At 44.3% G+C, this 20,010-nt stretch overlaps 1 protein-coding gene across 3 annotated transcripts in view; it reads left to right on the top strand.

The window, feature by feature from the left end:
• The window catches only part of PKD1L1 (polycystin 1 like 1, transient receptor potential channel interacting), a 193,538-nt gene that overhangs the window by 1,829 nt on the left and 171,699 nt on the right, over nucleotides 1–20,010 (top strand). For 2 of the 3 annotated variants that reach the window (XM_016945694.4, XM_016945696.4), the window contains exons 2-3: nucleotides 12,713–12,815; nucleotides 17,712–17,827. In XM_016945694.4, coding sequence (XP_016801183.4) covers nucleotides 12,772–12,815; nucleotides 17,712–17,827 — 160 coding nt within the window. In that variant the 5' untranslated portion in view covers nucleotides 12,713–12,771. Of the gene's footprint in view, nucleotides 1–12,712; nucleotides 12,816–17,711; nucleotides 17,828–20,010 lie in introns of those variants that run through there. The other variant, XM_016945695.4, reaches the window with a different exon arrangement.

Below are 20,010 nucleotides of genomic sequence, written 5' to 3'. Positions count from 1 at the left end.
CCTAGCCCCAGGCAATTACTTGTCTAATATCTATCTCTATATATTTGCCTATTCTGGTTTTTAGCTTTTTTTTTTTTTTTCCTGAGGGAGACAGGGTCTGGCTTTGTCCCCCATGCTGGAGTGCAGTGGTACAGTCATGGCTCACTGCAGTCTCAAACTCCTGGGCTTAAGCAGTCCTGCTGCCTCACCCTCCCAAGTAGCTGGAACTACAGGTGTGTGCCACTGCGCCCAGCTAATTTTTATATTGTTTTGTAGATATGAGGTTTTGTACGTTGCCCAGGACTCCTGGGCTTAAGCAGTCTGCCCGCCTCAGCCTCCCAAAGTGCTTGGATCACAGCTGTGAGCCACCACACCCAGCAATTCTTTTTATCCAAGAATTTTATCACCTGAGTTTTGAGGTCATTCTGTGCCATATCAGAGACACTTAAGAATTTCCCATTCCAGTTGCTCCTGGCTAGCATCCAAGTGGCCCTGCCGTCCTCCTCCAGCCCTTCCTTGGCCCAGCAGGGAACTGCTTGGCCATCAGGTCTGTAGGCTGAGTTTATAGTGAGGTACTGTGCCTGGTGTGAAGGAGCCCACTCTTGGGGACCTAGAATGTGGCCTCAACAGTAGTCCTGGGGCTGGGATTCTGGTTCAGCCACTAGGCAAAGGTGTTTAATGACATTCATGTTCTTAGTGTATGTTGCCAATTTAGCAAAGCATCCATCGTTTTGAAGAAATAACAATTCAGAACTTTTTAAAACAGCTGTATTGAGATATAATTCACATATCACACAATTCAACCATTTAAAATAGACTGTCTAGTGGTTTTTAGTATGTTCTCAGAGTTGTACAACCATCACCACTATCAATTTTAGAACATTTTCATCACCCAGTAAAGAAACTTCTTAACCATAAGTAATCATTTTTCATTTTTCTCTCCTCCCTTATTCTGCTCTCCCCCACCATATACCTCCTGGCCCCAGGCAATTACTTGTCTAATATCTGTCTCTATATATTTGCCTATTCTGGTTTTTAGCTCTTTTTTTTTTTTGCTTGGAGACAGGGTCTGGCTCTGTCCCCCAGGCTGGAGTGTAGTAGTACAATTATGGCTCACTGCAGTCTCAAACTCCTGGGCTCAACCAATCCTCCTGCCTCACCCTCTCAAGTAGCTGGAACCACAGGTGTGTGCCACTGCGCCCAACTAATTTTTGTATTTTTTGTAGAGATGAGGTTTTGCCACATTGCCCAGGCTGGTCTCAAACTCCTGGGCTCAAGAAATCTGCCTGCCTCGGCCTCCCAAAGTGCTAGGAGCACAGGCATGAGCCACCACACCCAGCAGTTCTTTTTATCTAACTGTAACTATATATCGTTGACCAGGATCTGCCTTCCCCGCTGCCCCCAAACACTTAAGCATCTGGTAACCACCATTCTACTATCTCCTATGAGATTTGCTTTTATAGATTCTAAATATAAGTGAGATCGTGTACTGTCTGTACCCGGCTTATTTCACTTAACATAATATTCTCCAGGGGTTCATCCATGTGGTTGCAAATGACAAGATTTTGTTCTTTTTTATTGCTGAATAGTACTCCATTGTGTATATGTCCATTTTGCTTATCCATTCATCTCTTAATGGTCACTTAGGTTGCTTCCATAACTTGGCTATAATGAATAATGCTACAGTGAACGTGGGAGTGCAAGATGCCTTTTTGATGTACTGATTTCATTTCCTTTGGGTAAATACCCAGTAGTGGGATTGCTGGATCATATGCTAGTTCTATTTTTAATATTTTGAAGAACCTCCATACTGTTTGCCTTAATGGGGATACTAATTTACATTTCCTCCAATAGCATACAAAAGCTTTTTTTTCTTCGCATCCTTGCCAACACTTACCTTCTGTCTTTTTTTTTTTTTTTTCCAAGAAAGGCCCAAACAAAGCTAATCTTTTGTCTTTTTGGTAATGGCCATTTTAACTGGTATGAGGTGACTGAAGTGATATTTCATTGTGATTTTGATTTTCATTTTCTTAATGATTAGTGATGTTGAACATTTTTTCATATACCTATTGGCCATTTGCTTGTCTTCTTTTGAGAAGTCTATTCAGGTCTTTTGACCATTTTTAAACAGGGTTATTTGTTTTCTTACTATTAAGTTGTTTGAGTTCCTTTTATATTTTAGATATTAAACCTTTGTTGGATGTATACTTTGCAAATATAATATTTTCTCCCATTCTATAGGTTGTCGCTTCACTATCGGTTGTTTCCTTTGCTGTGCAGAAGCTTTTTAGTTTGATGTGGTTTGATTTGCCCATTGTTTGCTTTTGTTGCCTGTGCTTTGGAAGTCTTGTTCATAACATTCTTGCCCATATAAATGTAATGAAGCATTTCTCCTGTGTTTCCTCTAGCAGTTTCATAGTTTCAGATCTTAAATCTATGTCTTTAATTCATCTTGAGTTGATTTGTGTATATGGTGGGAGATAAGGGTTTAATTCATTCTTCTGCATATGGATTTTCAGTTTTCCCAGCATCGTTTATTGAAAGACTGTACTTTCTTTTCAATAAATGTGTGTTCTTGGCGCCTTTGTTGAATATCAGTTGGCTGTAAATGTGTGGATTTATTCCTGGGTTCTCTGTTCCATTGATCTGTCTGTTTTTATACCAGTACCATGCTGTTTTTATAACTTTAGTTTTATGGCATATTTTGAAGTCAGGTATTATGATGCCTCCAGCTTTGTTCTTTTTGCTCAAGATTGCTTTGGCTATTCAAGGTCTTTTGTGGTTACATACGAATTTTAGGATTTTTTTTTTCTATCTGTGAAGAATGTCATTGGTATTTTGATAGGAATTGCACTGAATCTGCAGATTGCTTTGGACGGTATGAACATTTAAGAAATAATTCTTTCAATCCATGAACACAGGATAACTTTCCATTTATTTGTGTCTTCAGTTTCTTTCATCAGTGTTTTACAGTTTTCATCCTAGAGATTTTTCACCATGGTTAAGTTTATTTCTAGATATATATATATATATTTTTTTTAATTGTAAATGGGATTTTCTTGATTTCTTTTTCATATAGTTCACCATTAATGTATAGAAATGATACTGGTTTATGGCTGTAATCCCAGCACTTTGGGAGGCCAAGGCAGGTGAGTTGCTTGAGCTCGCGAGTTTGCCACCAGCCTGAGCAACATGGCAAAACCCTTTCTCTACAAAAAATACAAAAGTTAGCCAGGTGTGGTGGTCCCAACTACTTGGGAGGCTGAGGTGGGAAGATTGGTTGAGCCCAGGGGGTTGAGGCTGCAGTGAGCTGTGATTGCAACACTGCACTTCAGCGTGGGCAACAGAGTGAGATCTTGTCTCAAAAAAAAGAAATAATACTAGTTTTTGTTTGTAGATTTTGTATCCTGAAACTTTACTGAATGTTTTTTAGTTCGAACAGTTTTTTTGGTGGAGTCTTTAGGATTTTCTCTACTTATGATCGTGTCATCTGTAAACAGGGACAGTTAACTTCCTCCTTTCCAATTTGGATGCCTTTTCTTTCTCTTGCCTAATTGCCTAATTACAGCATGTTCCTATTCTGTAAATGTTCAATGAACTAGAGAATGATTCTTGGGTAGTTAATATTGTCAATGTTGATGAACTCTTTTCCTTTGCTGAAAGCAGCTACTTTCTTGGAGGTTTCAATTCTGCGTGGCAATTTGCAGCATTTCTAGTGGTACTGCTCCACATTTTACAGCTTTATGAAGAAGGTGTTTACTTTTTTTGAAATTACCTTGAGACATTTCAAACTGTGCAGAAGATATATGCACAAAAGCAAATGTCTTGCAGTTTGCTATAGCCACTTATACATCATCTGGCTCTTGAATAGCTTTAATTCAGCTTTTGAATCTCACTTGAATTGGAGCAAAACCTTCATCTTTATATGTATCTGGACAAATTACTTCAATTGCTTGACAGTAATGACCAATTTATTTAAAATAGTATCATTTAGTAGGACAGTGTTTTTCTCTGGTTTGAGCAACGAATTCAACCAGTCCTCTGGGTTGACCATCATCATCATCATCATTTGGTTATCAGTTCCTGAGTTATTTTTACCAGGGAGTTTTATACCTTTAGACAGCTATTTTGAATTATCTCAGGAATGTCATATATCTCTGCCTCTTTAGAGTCAGTCACTGGCACTTTGTCTGTTTGGTGACATCATGTTTCCCTGACTGTTCTTCATCTTTGTAGTTATACATTGATATCTGTGCATTGAATATGTAGGTATTTATAAACAGTCTTTGCAATCTGGCTTTGTCTGTGATTGTCCTTGTATAGTAGGTCTGTCCAGAAATTGTAAGCATACTGTCTTTTTTGGTCTTTAAGCCCGTGAACGCTACAGCCCGTGTAGTGCCAAATGGTGCCCTAAGCCCAGGTTCCCTGCAGTCCACTCTGTGATTTGTTCGTTGACTGCTGTGAGCCCCACCCCCATTCTTTGTTTCTAATTTACACCTAGCAGGCTAACCCTGCTGGCGCCTGCAGTGCTTCCAGGGGGAAAGGACCATAGTGTGCCCCTGTGAAGAGTCTCAGAATGGTGCGGAAGGTGAATGCCCACCTCCCGCTCTCTTTTCCCACTGTAGAAACTGATTCCAGAGAAATTCTCCAAGTGCGGTGCTATGTGGGCTTGCAGGAGAGGTGTTATGATCAAACAGAACCATTCTCTTTACCCTCTGATCATGGTTTTTCTTGGCTCTGTGGTCCAGTGAGTTGTCACAGCTTCACTCCCAATTTCTGGGATATTCGGGGCAATAATCTTGCCACTGGGTATTTGCTAGTTGAAATTAGGTGGTAGGGAGAGAAGCCAGTAACTTTCACTCCTCCGTTTGGCTGATGTCACTCTCGGATTCTGTACTTTCATATGGATTGTAATAGGGAGGGTCTAAAAGGAAGCTTCAGTTTTGGATTTTTAGAGCTTCTTCTAAGTACAATTGTTGAATCAAGAGGTAAAAATGGTATGTTATAACTGGAAATACGCTGAGATTAAAAAGGAGATAAATTAGCCCCATTGGGACAGTGCTATTGGGAATGTGAATTGATACCACTTTCCTGGAGTCTAGTTTAGTATTTATTTTATATGTAATGCCTGAAAAGATGTGTGTCTCCTTTGACTCAATACTTATAGGAATTTACACAAAGGTTATAATCAAAGATTATAGAACTGTTATACTGGAAAAACACGAAATATTCTAATTATGAATTAATTGGGGATTGGTTAAATAAACTATGGTTTGATATGCTCTAAAAAATAATGTTACAGAAAAAAGTGTACTGATATGGCAAAATGTATGACTTATAGTTAAAAAAGCAGGTTAGATGTTGATAGATACAGTATGATAGAAAAAGATCAGGAAGGTATATGCTGACATTTAAATCTGGATATTTATGAGTGTTTTTCTTATTTCAATCTTTGTACATGCATGTATTTTCTAGAAATTGTATTACTATCTTTGTAATAAAGTAAATTATTTTTAAGGGACTAAATAATAAATATTTGTTACTTGAGTGCCTTACACATTCACTCGGCAATTACAGTTTCCCGAACATTGGACTTCAGACTCTTTTCACAGCACATCCTTATTTTCATAAATAGAAAAAAATTAAACTTTTTATTTGTCATTTTGATGTTATGCCAGGTTTAGAATACTGGAGTCTCGATCAATAAGGTGGTACCACATTGCAGAATCATCTCTTTTTACCATGGGCCCATCATGGATGAGGATCAGTCAGTATCTGTAACAGTCTTTGCAGTGAGGGCAGAGTGACCAGTTATTAAGTTGTAGGCTAAAAGATCCTGGGAGAGACCAGCCACGCACAGGACTTCACAAATCACTGGACAGTAAGGAAGATGACCCTGTGGGTAGCACGAGAAAATGTAGCCGCCTTCCTGGAATCTAGTTCCTATTCGCCTGTAGCACCAAATGAACCAATCTTATAACCATAACCAGCATATGTAGCTTGGAAAGATGCTGAATTCCACACCCTAAGATCTGGGAATGGATTTTGGCTCTTTCCAGCGTCCTAGTCTGGTGCAAGTCATTCAGCCTCTTGAGACAAGTTTCTCTAACAGTGACTAAACATGCTGACCACCTGTGGTGGTTGGAATAAGAGAAAATAGCATTACTCATTGGCAGGTTTCTAAATTGGGAAGCGTAAAATGTGAGCATTTATAAGCGGTCTTAGTCTGTGTTGTGTGGCTGTAGCTGATTCCCACAGACTGAGTCATTTATAAAGAAAAGAGAGTAATTACAGTTTTAGGGGCTGGGATGTCCAAAGTAAGGTAAGGGGATGCATCTGGTGAAGGCCTCCTTGCTGTATTGTCCCCTGGCAGAAGGGCACAAGGCAGAAGTGGGTGCAGGAGGCAGAAAGGAGGCAAGAGGGGCAGACCATCTTTGATAACAACTCATTCTCCTGGTAACAGCATTAAGCCATCATGAGAGCAGAGTCCTTGTGACTTCATCACTTCTCATCAGGCTCTGCCTCCCAACACCTCTGCAGAGGACCAAGCTTCTAACTTATGAATTTAGGGGACACACTTAAACCATAACATAAGCCTTACCAAACAAAACAAGCAAAAATTGGCTTTTTTCTCAGTGAAAATATGCTGCTAACCAGAGGCTGCCAGTTCACGGCAGCACACAGTGCAGACTGGGTGACTTCCATGGCTCTTCCGAGGCTCATAGAGGTTTGGTTGGCGTGTCTTAGCACACCATGACATCATCCAGTGACCTTAGGGCTCAAACCTTGTGACCAGACAGCCCTGTGTTTCTAACCTCAAGCTATTTAAAAATTTAAAGGAGGCTACATATATACACTAACCACTTTTTACCATACTAGTTTCAATTTAAAATTATCTTTTTGGTTATCTTCCTTATTGAGAGAAAATTCTAGTGAAGTCTTCTGGGGGAGGATCCTCCCCTTACAGGGGAAGAAAAACAGATGACCAGACAGAAGTGAGAACCAGAACAGAGTGGAGGGCATCTACCTTGTGTTTTTTTCTTTTCTCTGTTCACTTCTTTCACTGTTTGCAAATAAACCCTGCCAAGGAGGCAGAGCACATAAGGGGCCCTCGTGAGGGAAGTGCTTGATGGGATGCTGGACTTCCTCATTAACACTTCACCTAGTTCAAATTTGGCCTTCCCACAGCAGCTCCTACCTGGGGCTTTACCAGTTTTTGGAGCATGCAGTCTTAAATCTAGAAAGAAATGCCCAGTGTGATTCTTAGATGTTTGGTGGCTTAACCTGTCCCAAATGACAGGTGGGCCTCCCTTTACACTGGACAAGTCTGAAATAACCAAGAGAAACAGTGGTGCTCAAACTCAGCTCCATGGGGAAGCTGAGAGGGACCATGGGACTTGTCCTGGGTCTGCCTTGGCATGTACCATTATACGATCTGGGCTCACATAAGTAGCAGTCCTTTCCTAAGAGGATTCTATTCATACTTCATGAAATACCAGTTGTCTATATCAAATAATCAGTGTGGAGAAACCACTCCAGACGAAAGGACACCTTGATGGAAACAAGGTGGGCAGGTGAGGGTGAGGAAGCTGAGATGATACGGATAATTGTATACTACTCAAAATAAGTGCTTGAGAGCCTAAAACATTACCCCATGTAATACATGTGTTATGCTTTTCTTAACAATTGCATTGGAACAAGATAAATGCAAAGGCGGTTATGGCAATTCCCTATTTGTAATGTACTTTTGAGACAGAAAAATCAAAGTGATCACCAAACTGTAGTGCTGAAAGATGATTCCTACTGTGATCATCGCATTCCTTCAGTGGAATTGCTGCATGTGACTTTGCAGAGAGAACAGTTAGGGTATGGTTATGTTCCCCTACACTCCAAGTGGCCAAAGGACCCAAGGCATTTGGGGGCAGCCTATCAAGGTATTTAAATATCAAGCCATGATATTTAATTTTATTTTGAAGCCAATGGAAAGCACGGAAGACTACAGAAGAGAGAGGTGCCATTTATAATTCAAATTATTGAGGATTTTATATAAGACAAAGTACCTACTTTTAGTCCCAGGTATAGCAAATTTGTCTTTTCTAACTTGACAATGGCTTTAAAAGTGTACCGTGATGCCCTTCCACTGCAAATTACAGGGCACTCAGCTATTTTTCACAAAATCATGATACTTCAATAACTATGTTGTTTTTCTTTAGTGGAGCTACTATTGAGCCTCACAGATGATTGACACATATTTCCCTGCAAATTAACATCACTTAGGACATACTTATCTCAGAGGAAACGGCCCAGAAGCATATTGGGGTGAAGGGAGGCTAAGGCCCCAGAGCTCTTCTGGGCATGAGATTTCTTTCTCAGGGGGTGCTTATGATTGGCTGCTTGTCCCAAGATGCTAATGGAGGCAGGGAAGGCTCACTGCTCCAGCCCATGGGGCGGAGCAAGGCCAGTCCCTGTTGCTTCGGGTTCCATTTATGGGCTTTCTACCTGTGCTCACTTCCCCAAAGCCACCCCTGATTTGAATGCTGATCAGCAGCCCCATTGGAGCAGCCTGCTTGCAAATGGGGTGGAGGGGGCTGATCGCAGCCTTGCCCCTGCTCTCCTTGGTGCAGCCTGCTCTGGGGACCAGCTCAAAGGATGGTAAGTTTGACATTCTACCAAGATCTTATCAATTTTTCTTTCTTTTCACCACAATTAATTACAAAAATTTGCCCAAGCACTGTGTTTGTCTCCGTGAGTGTGATGGGACCCAGAGCGTGGGCTGGGAGTGGGGATAGGGTGTTAATTAAAAAAAGATGTAGAATATCTAAAGGTAAATGAGTAGAGGTCCACAAGCTGCCTCAAGGAACAGAATGGAAATGACAGTGACTGGCAGTCTTGCTAGGAAGGGACATGTCAGCATGTGCGACTGCTCATCCAAAGAAAAGAAGGTCAAGTGATGCTGGCGGGCCAGGTGCTTTCCCGGGAAGCTCCATTTGGAGGTGAGAAACTGAAGCAGGCAGAAGATGAGATGATAATGATCAGAACCTGGGCTTGCATTGAAACCTGAGAAACGAAGTTGGTTGCTCATGATAACCATCATTCTAGTGTTATTTTTCCTTGTATATTTTATGTATACACTTGCCTGAGTTGCAAATGTAATATTTCCCCAAATCTGAAACCTAGTATCATTAAATGCCATCTATTACATCTTCAAGTATGAAAACCCATGTGAGAACAATTGCTGAAGTTTCCATCTGAGGAGGAACCCTGTGCTGTGTAAACTGCAGCTCTGTTTGTGCCTTTTTACACTGTGAACTGTGTAAACACCTGTGTTTGCTTTTCTACTTTGACTACTGAAAGTCTTCAGGCAGTGCTACCTACTTTCAGGTATTCATTCTGAACTATGTGCATACTAAACACCTTAAGTCTGTGGAGTAAGGCAGGGGTTGACTGAGTGAACTATTACCTAAGCAGTTTTAGAAACTAAGTATTAAATCTGAAATACAGAATGTGGCTTAAAAACAAATTCTAAGGAGGTGGCTTTTGTTTAAAACAATGAAGACAAAGGGAAAGACCTCCCAGGATCTCTTCCAGCCAGGGGGTTCCGTCCTTGCACATTGATTTCATGCAAAGAAACGATTTTTCTTGTGTTTTTTCCTCCTTTCATCAAGGTCAGGAGAGTCAAAATCCTGATCGAGTCTTTGTTTCTAAATGAGGAGCTTAGATAGTGATTTCTTAAAATGGGCCATATTTGGAAGCCATTTACCTAATTTCATTCAGAATATTTTTACTTAAAGCAGTTTTCAAAACTCGACGTTTTCCAGTTTGCTTGGCTGCATCCATGTCTCACCTTAAGCAGCACACCCCTCCGTCCTCGGGAGGGAAGCAGTGAGTTTGGTTCTGTGTTGTGCTCCCTGTTGTACCAGTGCAGTGCTCGGCAAACCCCAGGTGGAGGAGTATGGCCCAAGAATGTACATGAACTGGGAACCACTCCCTTGTCTGGATGCAGCTGCTCTGAGGAAACAATGCTGGCCGCACTGCCCGGAAAAAGGCGAGGCTGCCCAGCCCAGCGCTGGCCCCGAGGGTGTTCTGCAATGATGGAAACATTGTATAGTTTGTATCTTGGCTACTGAGCCCTTGAAATATGGCTAATGATGGAGAAGCTAAAGCTAAATCTTTTTTTTTTTTTGAGACAAGAGTTTCGCTCATTGCCCAGGCTGGAGTACAATGGCACGAAGTTGGCTCACCACAACCTCTGCCTCCCCGGTTCAAGCGATTCTCCTGCCTCAGCCTCCTGGATAGCTGGGATTACAGGCGTGCATCACCACACCTGGCTAATTTTTTTGTATTTTTAGTAGAGACGGAGTTTCTCCAGCTAATTCTTAATTCTATTTAATTGTGAGTAACTTAAGCTTCAGTAGCTGAGAGTGGCTATGAGAGTGGCTATGAGAGTGCCTCCCACGTAGGGCAGTGCAGGCATATTTCTTCCCTCAATTATGTCACTTTCTTTGCTCCTCCTCATTTCCTGGCATCTTTGGTTAGCACTGCTGGCTTCAAAAACATCACAAACTTTAAATGTAGGCCCTGTTCTCAGGATGTCCAGCCCCACAAGGAAGGAACAGGCAGCAGCAAGGTCAGAGCATCCAGGTGTGCGTGTGGGTATGGATGCCAGCCCAGCAGGCAGGGTTGCGCAGGTGTCTTTACCCAGTGGACTCTGTTTAGATTTGACAGGAAGGTGTCAGAGCAAATCACAGGGGCTTCAGAAAGAGGGGATTTTGTTCGTTTACAAACTGCAGTTTGCAGTTTATCCTTTTCTTGGTCACAGGCGCATTTGAAAGTGTATTGCTAATGAAATTGGAAAGTATGCATTTCCCCCAAATCTGAGATTTACTCACAACAAGCACAGTTGGGACAAAGCCAGAGGCACTGACAAGGCAGTGTGAGAAGAGCAGAGGTGGCAGCAGGCCCCAGGAGACAGGTGTGTTAGGTCAACAGCAGGCCCCTTAACCCACCACAGGGCTCTGGTTACTCACCTCATTGGCAGCAAAGTTCCAGAAAACACAGGATCCAAGGCCGGACACCCGTAGCTTGGTTCATCATTGTTCAAGGGGTCTGTGTTCCCATCTGAGAAAGAGCTTGTGCCTGAAAACGTTCCCACTCTTCTTGGTATCACTCTCTTCAGAGTGGAGAGAAAAATTATCTAGTGTTCTGAGTAAAACATTAAGTTTTCTAAAATCTCTGAAGGTTTAAATGTTGGTATAAAGAACTAAGACAACTAACAAGTGCTTTAAAAATATAAGAGTAGGCCGGGCGCGGTGGCTCACGCCTGTAATCCCAGCACTTTGGGAGGCCGAGGCGGGCGGATCACGAGGTCAGGAGATCGAGACCATCCTGGCTAACACGGCGAAACCCCGTCTCTACTAAAAATACAAAAAATTAGCCGGGCGTGGTAGCGGGCGCCTGTAGTCCCAGCTACTCGGGAGGCTGAGGCAGGAGAATGGCGTGAACCCGGGAGGCGGAGCTTGCAGTGAGCCGAGATCGCGCCACTGCACTCCAGCCTGGGCGACAGAGCGAGACTCCGTCTCAAAAAAAAAAAAAATATATATATATATATATATATATATATATATATATATATATGAGTAAATGTTTCATAACGGAGAGAACTCAGTCTGACCCGCCAGTTGCAAACAAGGAGAGGTGCAGGAGGTTCGGAACCAGATCATTCCTAGGTTCTGCCGTAAGACAGAGTGCGCCTAGTGTGTGCCTTGCCAGCCTTCCTTAGGAGTGCTCTTCTGCTCTTGTGGAAGGTATCCTGTTCCCCAGTGCAGTTGTGGACAGTTACAGCTTTTTTTTTTTTTTTTTTTTTTTTTTGAGACAGAGCCTCGCTCTGTTGCCCAGGCTGGAGTGTGGTGGCACGATCTCGGCTCACTGCAACCTCCGCCTCTCGGTTTCGAGCAATTCTCCTGCCTCAGCCTCCCGAGTAGCTGGGACTACAGGTGCGTGCCACCATGCCTGGCTAATTTTTGTATTTTTAGTAGAGACGGGGTTTCACTATGCTGGCCAGGCTGGTCTCGAGCTCCTGACTTCGTGATCCGCCCACCTCGACCTCCCAAAGTGTTGGGATTACAGGCGTGAGCCACCGCGCCCAGCCAACAGTTACAGCTTTTTATTCTCAGACTTCTCTCAGCTTCCATGTACAGTCTCTCCCTTGAGTAGTGATCTGTTTCAGGCAGCCACAAAGATCCCTACCTAAAACACATTTTTGTTTTGTTTTGTTTTGTTTCGTTTTGTTTTTGAGGCAGAGTCTCACTATTGCACAGTGGTGCAATCTCGTCTCACTGCAACCTCCACCTCCTAGGTTCAAGCAATTCTCTCGCTTGAGCCTCCTGGGTAACTGGGATTACAGATGTGTGCCACCACACCTGGCTATTTTTGTATTTTTAGTAGAGATGGGGTTTCACCATATTGGCCAGGCTGGTCTCAAACTTCTGGCCTCAAGTGATCCACCCACCTTGGCCTCCCAAATTGCTGGGATTACAGGCATGAGCCACCACGTCTGTCAAAAGCACACTTCTTAGGAAGGAATTTGTCTGACAGTGTTAGGAAAACAAGCTGTTTCTGCTTGGGAAAATGTTACTGGAGTTTGGATTTTTCCCTCTGTGTTTGATGTGTGTCCTGATAAGAGGTCACAAGTACAGAAGCTGGAAGCATTAAGCTCTATTTCTTTGTCTTCCAGAGGATGTAGGAAGAAGCTGGTCTGCTGACTGTGATACTTGTGACCAGCTTGCACAGGACATGGCCGAGGAGGCAGCCCAGAACATTTCTGATGACCAGGAAAGGTGAGTTAGCACTGTTCTCAGAGGGTTTGGTAAGCTTGATTTTAAAGTATGCATTCAGAAATTTTCTTTCAAAAGTCATCACCTCTAGGATGTGGGCTCACTCTGGCACGAGTGCAGGCCCTGTACCAGGAGGGTGCATTTGGCCGGCGGGGTCAGTTCAGAGGTTGGAGTTGGTGTTGAGAATGGATTTTTTTCCTGAAGGCTTTTGAGAAGACTCCTCCAAGCGGATGCCTTCAGCCATGAGAAGTGCTGATTGCTCTTCCTGCAAATGCAGGATACCTTCCAAGTTTGAGGACTTTCTGCTGCCTGGTAGTAGACAAAGTTAAGCTATCTGCTTGTCTGCTAGGTCCCTTGCATGGAGACCAGGAGAAACCTGGCACAGGAAGAGATCATGGGGTCTTGGCCCAGGGGTCTTATTTCTTTTTTTTTGAGACGGAGTCTCTCTCTGTCGCCCAGGCTCGAGTGCAGAGGTGCGATCTTGGCTCACTGCAAGCTCTGCCTCCCGGATTCATGCCATTTATCCTGCCTCAGCCTCCCAAGTAGCTGGGACCACAGGCGCCCACCACCACGCCTGACTAATTTTTTGTATTTTTAGTAGAGACGGGGTTTCACTGTGTTAGCCAGCATGGTCTCGATCTCCTGACCTTGTGATCTGCCCGCCTTGGCCTCCCAAAGTACTGGGATTACAGGCATAAGCCACCGCACCCAGCCTCCATGGGTCTTATTTCTAAACCCTCTTCCCCATGCTCTGTGCGCGCCAGCACCCATGTGTTGTTGAGGCTGGGCAGCCTGTGTGCTCTGTTGTTGACTGTCTCATGGCAGTGTGACATGGTGCAAACCTCCATGCCCCCTTTCCTGGGTGTGAGGCCAGCAAGGTGACCTGCCTGTGGGATGTGGTAAGGACCCAGGTGGGTCCCCGCTGTCCCCTGGCCTGGCATGATGGGATCCTGTGCCTGCAGATCTTGCCCAGTGGGGTACCCCGCCACTGCAGGTCACTTTACCTCCTCACCCCCAGATTTCTCATCCTGAAAATCTGAGTACCCCTGTTGTCACATCTGTAAACTCCAGAGGGTCATTATAAAAATCAGTATCCTTGATGAATGCTTGCTGTCAGCATTTCTGCCTTTGTTAGCTTACTGTCTTTGTGCCATCACCATCATTTTATCAAAGAAACCCAAAGCAAACCAGGATGAGAAAATGAGGCTGCACGTGTTGACGGGGTTGGTCACATTCATGCTTGGAAATTTCTTTGCCTTATGTCACTCACTGCTGCCAAGCATTGTCTGATTTTGGCTACAATTTTTTCCCTTATTTTTTCTGATTACCTCATGTTTCTTTTATTCCAAATGCCCATGCTCCTGCAGACTCCCAGAGCCTTGATGTTGGCCCAATTTGACCTTCACTCTTATCAGTCAGGGAATTGCAAGGAATTACCCCTTTGCCCTTAGAAAGGAAAGAAAAGCTGAGGAGCGGAAGTCGCTGACTTGATGTTTTTTCCCCTGTATATTTATACATCTTGTACTTGCAGACCAACTGGTTCATGCACGCACTAGCCATTGTAATTGGCGTCGAGGCCCCATTTCTGAAGTCATAGCCTTTTGGGGTTTCCTGAGTCACCTAAAGCAAGACAGTGACTGATCTTATTCATAGAAACAGAAGAGGTTTCTTGACTCTCCTGTAGCCCTCATTTCATGGAGTTAGGCCTGTAGTGTCTGTGTGTGTGTGTGTGGTATAGGACATGTGTGTGGGTGGTGTGGTGTGTGGTCTGTGTGTAGTGTGTGTTGTATGTGTGGTATGGTATGAGTGGGGTATGGTGTGTGTGTGATACATGGTGTGCTGTGTGATGTGTGTGTAATGTGTTGGTGTGTGTGTGGTGTTTGTGTGTATGGTGTGTGTTTGTGTGGTACGTGGTGTGTGGTGTGTGCGATGTATGTGTGGTGGGTGGGTATGTGCTGTGTGGTGTGTGTATATTGTGTGTGATGCTGTGTGGTGTGTGTGTATGGTGTTTGTGTGGTGTGAGTGTGGTGTGGTGTGAGTGTGTGGTGTGTGTTTGGGTGGTAGGTATTTGTCCTAATGCTCTTCCTCCCCTTGCCCCCCAGCCCCTGACAGGCCCCGAAAAACACTCACTCTTAAGGGATTCTAAGAGATCTGTCATGTAATTCAAACAAATGGCTCGACTAGTTCCCTTGAGGCACATGATGCCTCAGAGACTGTGTTTGAGCCATCAGTATCATCCTGTTCCCCAACAGTCACAGTTAACTAAGAGGAAGCCAGGTACCTCTGTGAAAATGGTGCTGATTCTGTGCCAGGGCCTGGGGGCCTGCCTCCTCACAACACCAGGAAAAAGAGCCTCCCTTGTATTTAAATTATCTCCCCCTTCCATTTTTTTATTTGAAAAGACCTCTGAAATCTCAAGGAAAATTAGCTTTGCAGCACTATCCTTGGCGCCTCTGTGAGTGGAGGACACACCTGTTGGGGATGTGTTTCTCACCTTCTGAGACAGAAAATTACTTCTCAAGGGCCAACTATGTCCCAGAAACCAGGGCTGGTGTTTTCTGTGTGTAGCACTTGGAAGTTATCCTGTTGTGGGGGTGTCTGGGAGGGTCTCGGAACTTGGTGGGTGCCAGGGCTATCTAACCTTGTGTGGGCCCAGAGTGGTGGGCAGTCTCACAGCTGTGGACTGTGGGGCGCACGTGGTGGACAGACGTTAGGTTCGTCCTTTCCTTAATTTTATTTGCCTGCTAGATCATTGCAGAAATCCTCTAAGTCTGATCTGGTCTGGTCTGTATGATTCCAAAGTTGTCCCCTTTTCTATTATTGTTATTTTTTGTTTCTCATTTCTCTGGCCTTTGGAAGACAAGCATAGTTGAGAGTAGAAAAGGAAATCCTTGGAATTATTCAACAGTTTGAGGCCTTTGACCTAGTGACCATCTTCATCTTCAAAATAACAGCTTTTCACCTCCCTGCAAACTTTCCTCAACTATAAATATTGTCCTCATCTGCCCTCTGGTGGCGGCTTCTTGGGCATCAAGAACCAGGCTTGTAAAAATTGGGTGAAACTATCCAGTTTTATCTTTGTAGAAACCTTGCTTAAGATAAAGTAGATATCCTCTAGACTTTATAGACATCCAAGACAGGTAAAAAAGAGAATTCTAAAGAGCTGAATGCATTTTTCAGGGGAAAGAACAAAGGCGAACACCTTTAGCAGCTGGTTACCAAGCACTTAGCTAATACAGGGTGGCCCTTTCTGGAATGACAGTCCTGGCAGCAGCCCTGTGAAGTAGGTCTGTGTTGTTCCTCTCAAACAGAGAAGGAGACTGACACAGAGAGGCAAGGTGACTGCCTGTGTCTAGAAGAAGTGGATGTAGAGCCTGCCCTTCTCCTTAGCACAGCAGCCTACATGGAGCTGGGAACTTGGCAACGGTTCCCATTGCCCTGTCACTGGGAATGGGCATGGAGGAGAAACCCAAATCACACCATCCATTTCTGGCTGAATCAAGACCAGAACCCAGGAAACCCGCACCTTAGTTCAGGACTATTTCACTCGCTGCACTTGATCTTTCTCAAGTCGATTGGTGCCAGACACAGATACCTCAGGACCCAAGGAGCTACAGGCTGAAAGGGAATGACCAGGGACCAGATGATGACCCACGATGATCTCTGCTGACAAACATGAGAGCAGCAGACAGCTGTCAGGGCCTAGGGAGTCCAGAGGGAAAGTCACCAGCTGTGCCAAGGGGCAGAGCTTTGGGGCTGACTTCAGCTGCAGCTTGAGCTCTGGAGGCACACCTGTAGAGAGCTTTGAAGGAAGGTGCCATAGAATTGGCATTGGCTTTGGGTGTGCTGAGAACTCCAGGTTTAAACGTTGGCTCTGCCTCTCACTGATGGTGTGAGCTTTGCTGAGTTAATTTGTTTTGCTGGGCCTTCATGATCCCATCTGCATTAGGCTATTCTTGCATTGCTATAAAGAAATACCTGAGACTGAGAAAGGAGATTTAATTGGCTCACGGTTCTGCAGCCAGTACAGGAAGCATAATGCTGGCGTCTGCTATTGGAGAGGCCTCAGGAAGCTTACAATCATGGTGGACGGTGAAGGGGGAGCAGGTGCATCACATGGCGACAGCAGGAGCAAGAGGAGGGGAGGAGATACCACACACTTTTAAATGACCAGATCTCGGAGAACTCACAAAGACAGCACCAAGCCATGAGAGATCTGCCCCCGTGATCCAAACACCTCCCACCAGGCCTCACCTCTAGCATTGAGGATTACAATTCAACATGAGATTTGCACAGGGACAAATACCAAAATGATACCAGCATCTTAAAAAGTAACTGCCCGGAACCTCTCAAGTCTGTTGTGGAAATAAACAGGGAAGATGCCATGCAGTGCCTACTCTGTGTCTGCGCTGGCATCTCTCCCCTGGGTCATGGGTTCCATGCTGTTCTTTTCTGCAGCATGCCAGATCCCCACGGGCTGGAAGAACGTGCTCTTAGGGCTGTGCGTGAGCAGCAGGAATGGGGATGGTGAGGCAGGAAGAGAGGAGGAGGAAGAGGAGCCCTGGAGGCTACCAGACCTTGCCCTGGAAGGTCAGCTCTGTGCATCTGGGCAGGAAGCCCTGGAGGCAGCAGGAAGGGAGATGGGTCTGTTCGGAGGCTGTTTTAATAGTCAGATGGGAACTATATTTCAGTTAATCTTCTAAAACAGACCCTGAGTTTGGGAAATATGAAGTGAAAAGAACCATAGATGCGAGTCTTTTTGTTCATATGGCAGCCAATTTTGTACTTAATACTTTTGTGGCAGAAATATGGATATGGATGGAAGAGTGGTCACAGGATGGCTGTGATTAAACGATTGTACTTAATGAAATTTTCCTCTGGTTATTTTCTTTCCCTTAGGTGTCTCCAGGCTGCCTGCTGCCTTTCCTTTGGTGGTGAGCTGTCTGTGAGCACTGACAAGAGCTGGGGTCTTCATCTGTGCAGCTGTAGCCCTCCTGGAGGTGGATTGTGGGTCGGTAAGGCCTTGGGGAAGGAGGCATGGCCACCATGATAAGAATGTTGCTTTATTTCCCTGGTATAAACAGGACATCTTCCACATGGGAATTTCATTTTCTGCTTTTAAGAAACAGAAGGAAGGTCAGAGTGATCTTAAACCTGCTGTTTTGCAAGTGCCTCTAACTTAAATAGTCCACATGCCAGGATGGTGTGTGTATATATATATATATATATATATATATATATATTTTTTTTTTTTTTTGAGACGGAGTCTCACTCTGTCACCCAGGCTGGAGTGCAGTGGCATGATCTTGGCTCACTGCAAGCTCTGCCTCCTGGGTTCACGCCATTCTCCTGCCTCAGCCTCCTGAGTAGCTGGGACTACAGGCGTCCGCCACCACGCCCAGCTAATTTTTTGTATTTTTAGTAGAGACAGGGTTTCACCGTGTTAGCCAGGATGGTCTCCATCTCCTGACCTCGTGATCTGCCCACCTCGGCCTTCCAAAGTGCTGGGATTACAGGCATGAGCCACGGCGCCTGGCCAGGATGGTATATTTTTAACTCCTTCACTGGGCCCCACCCCTGACTTTCTGCTTTAGGAGGTCTGGGGTGAGGCTGAGATCTGGGGGCCACACTTCGAGAACAACCAAGACTGTAAGTGGGGCCTCCCAGAGCCCAATGAAGGGAATACTTAGGTTACAGGAGGTGTCTGCATGGCCACAGGTGTGGGGTTTTCCTCCTCGTCCTTAACACAGAGAGTATCTCTGTTTTTAATTTTTAAAATGAAAATTCTAAAGTGTTGCCTGAAACGTAATTGCCAGGATTCCTTTAAGTAGAAGGAATTTTTGAGTTTTCAACTTAGGCTACACATTTGGTAGACCTGAGAAACTGATTTTTAAAATTAAATTTAAAATTTTTTTTTTAATTTCTAAAGAGATGGATTTAAATGGAGTGGGGGGGCGGGGGCGCGGGGCAGGAGGTGGGTGTGTGCCTGGCATCAATGTTGAAACAATGCAACGCCAATTCTTTTGCAATTCTTATGTTAAGATCATGTGGAATTGTTGCCTAAATGCCAGGGGTTTGCCTGACATCCTGCTGCTGCTGCTTACATACAGAGCATAATCATCATGGAGACTGCGAGGATTGCCAGGGAAGAAAGCTTTATCAGGTGCTGCAGATGAGGAGAAGGGAGATAAAGTCTCAAATATATCTCCCCATCTGACTAAAACTTGGGGGTTTATATAGCAGGGAAGATGAGAAAACAAAATTAGAGAGGGGTGAGGAAGCAATCTGAGGAATGAGGGGCCTGGCTGGATGCAGGGATCTGGTGGGTCCCTTTCCTGGGTTGGTTTCCTGAGGGAAGAACTCAGATGAGATGGATGTTAAGTTTCAAGTTTTAAGACTAGGAGAGTCAGTTTCCATGTTTATTCAAAAAACCTATAAATATCACTTCTGTGGGACAATTAAGCCAATTTCAGGATTAGTTTCACTCACGTAGTTTATTTCTCCTTTTGTGACATACTTTATTCAATTTTGCAATTTTATGTACTTTTTATGATTTTTTATTTATTTCTTTCTGTTCAGGGGTATATCCACTTTTTTTTCCAGATAATTTGAGCACAGTGACTTTGATGATTAATTGGTTTCAGAGAAATATGAGTCACTTGACTATTCTAGCTTATTCCGAAACATTTTCTAAATATTTCTTCCTCTCGGATGTGTCCAGTTCAGGAAATTACTTCATACCTCAGTTGGTGCATCCAGCCTGCGTGGGTGCTCAACAGCACTCGATGGCATTTGTAGCACGTCACATATTAGGCCAGGAACACGGCCTTTGATTTTTCCTCAGCTTTTATTATCACAAGATATTAATACACTGGACTCTTGACAGTAAATAGTGACTTTGACTCACAATGTTAAAACTGGATTTGATATTGTCCTAGGCTAAACTTGAGAGTGTCCTGGGAGGCTAGGGGCAAGCTGACTGCCAGCACCACTGCTGGGGTGCAGGGATTGGAAGCCACATCCCCTGTGAGGATGGCCCGGCCCTGGCCTGGAGCTCCTGGAGAACCTGCTGCTCTCGGCGGCCTGCAGGCCTTTGGGTTCCTTCTAGCCTGAGCAAAGCTGGCCAGAATAACAGACTGGGGTTAAGAGAGCCCAGGCAGAAACAGGTTTCCTTGCAGGGACTCAGGTCTGACGGAAA

This window comes from Pan troglodytes, chromosome 6 (assembly GCF_028858775.2).
Source record: "Pan troglodytes isolate AG18354 chromosome 6, NHGRI_mPanTro3-v2.0_pri, whole genome shotgun sequence".
Lineage (NCBI taxonomy): Eukaryota > Metazoa > Chordata > Mammalia > Primates > Hominidae > Pan > Pan troglodytes.
Note: the sequence above shows the minus strand (reverse complement) of the source record. Positions and strands in the feature narration are given on the sequence as shown.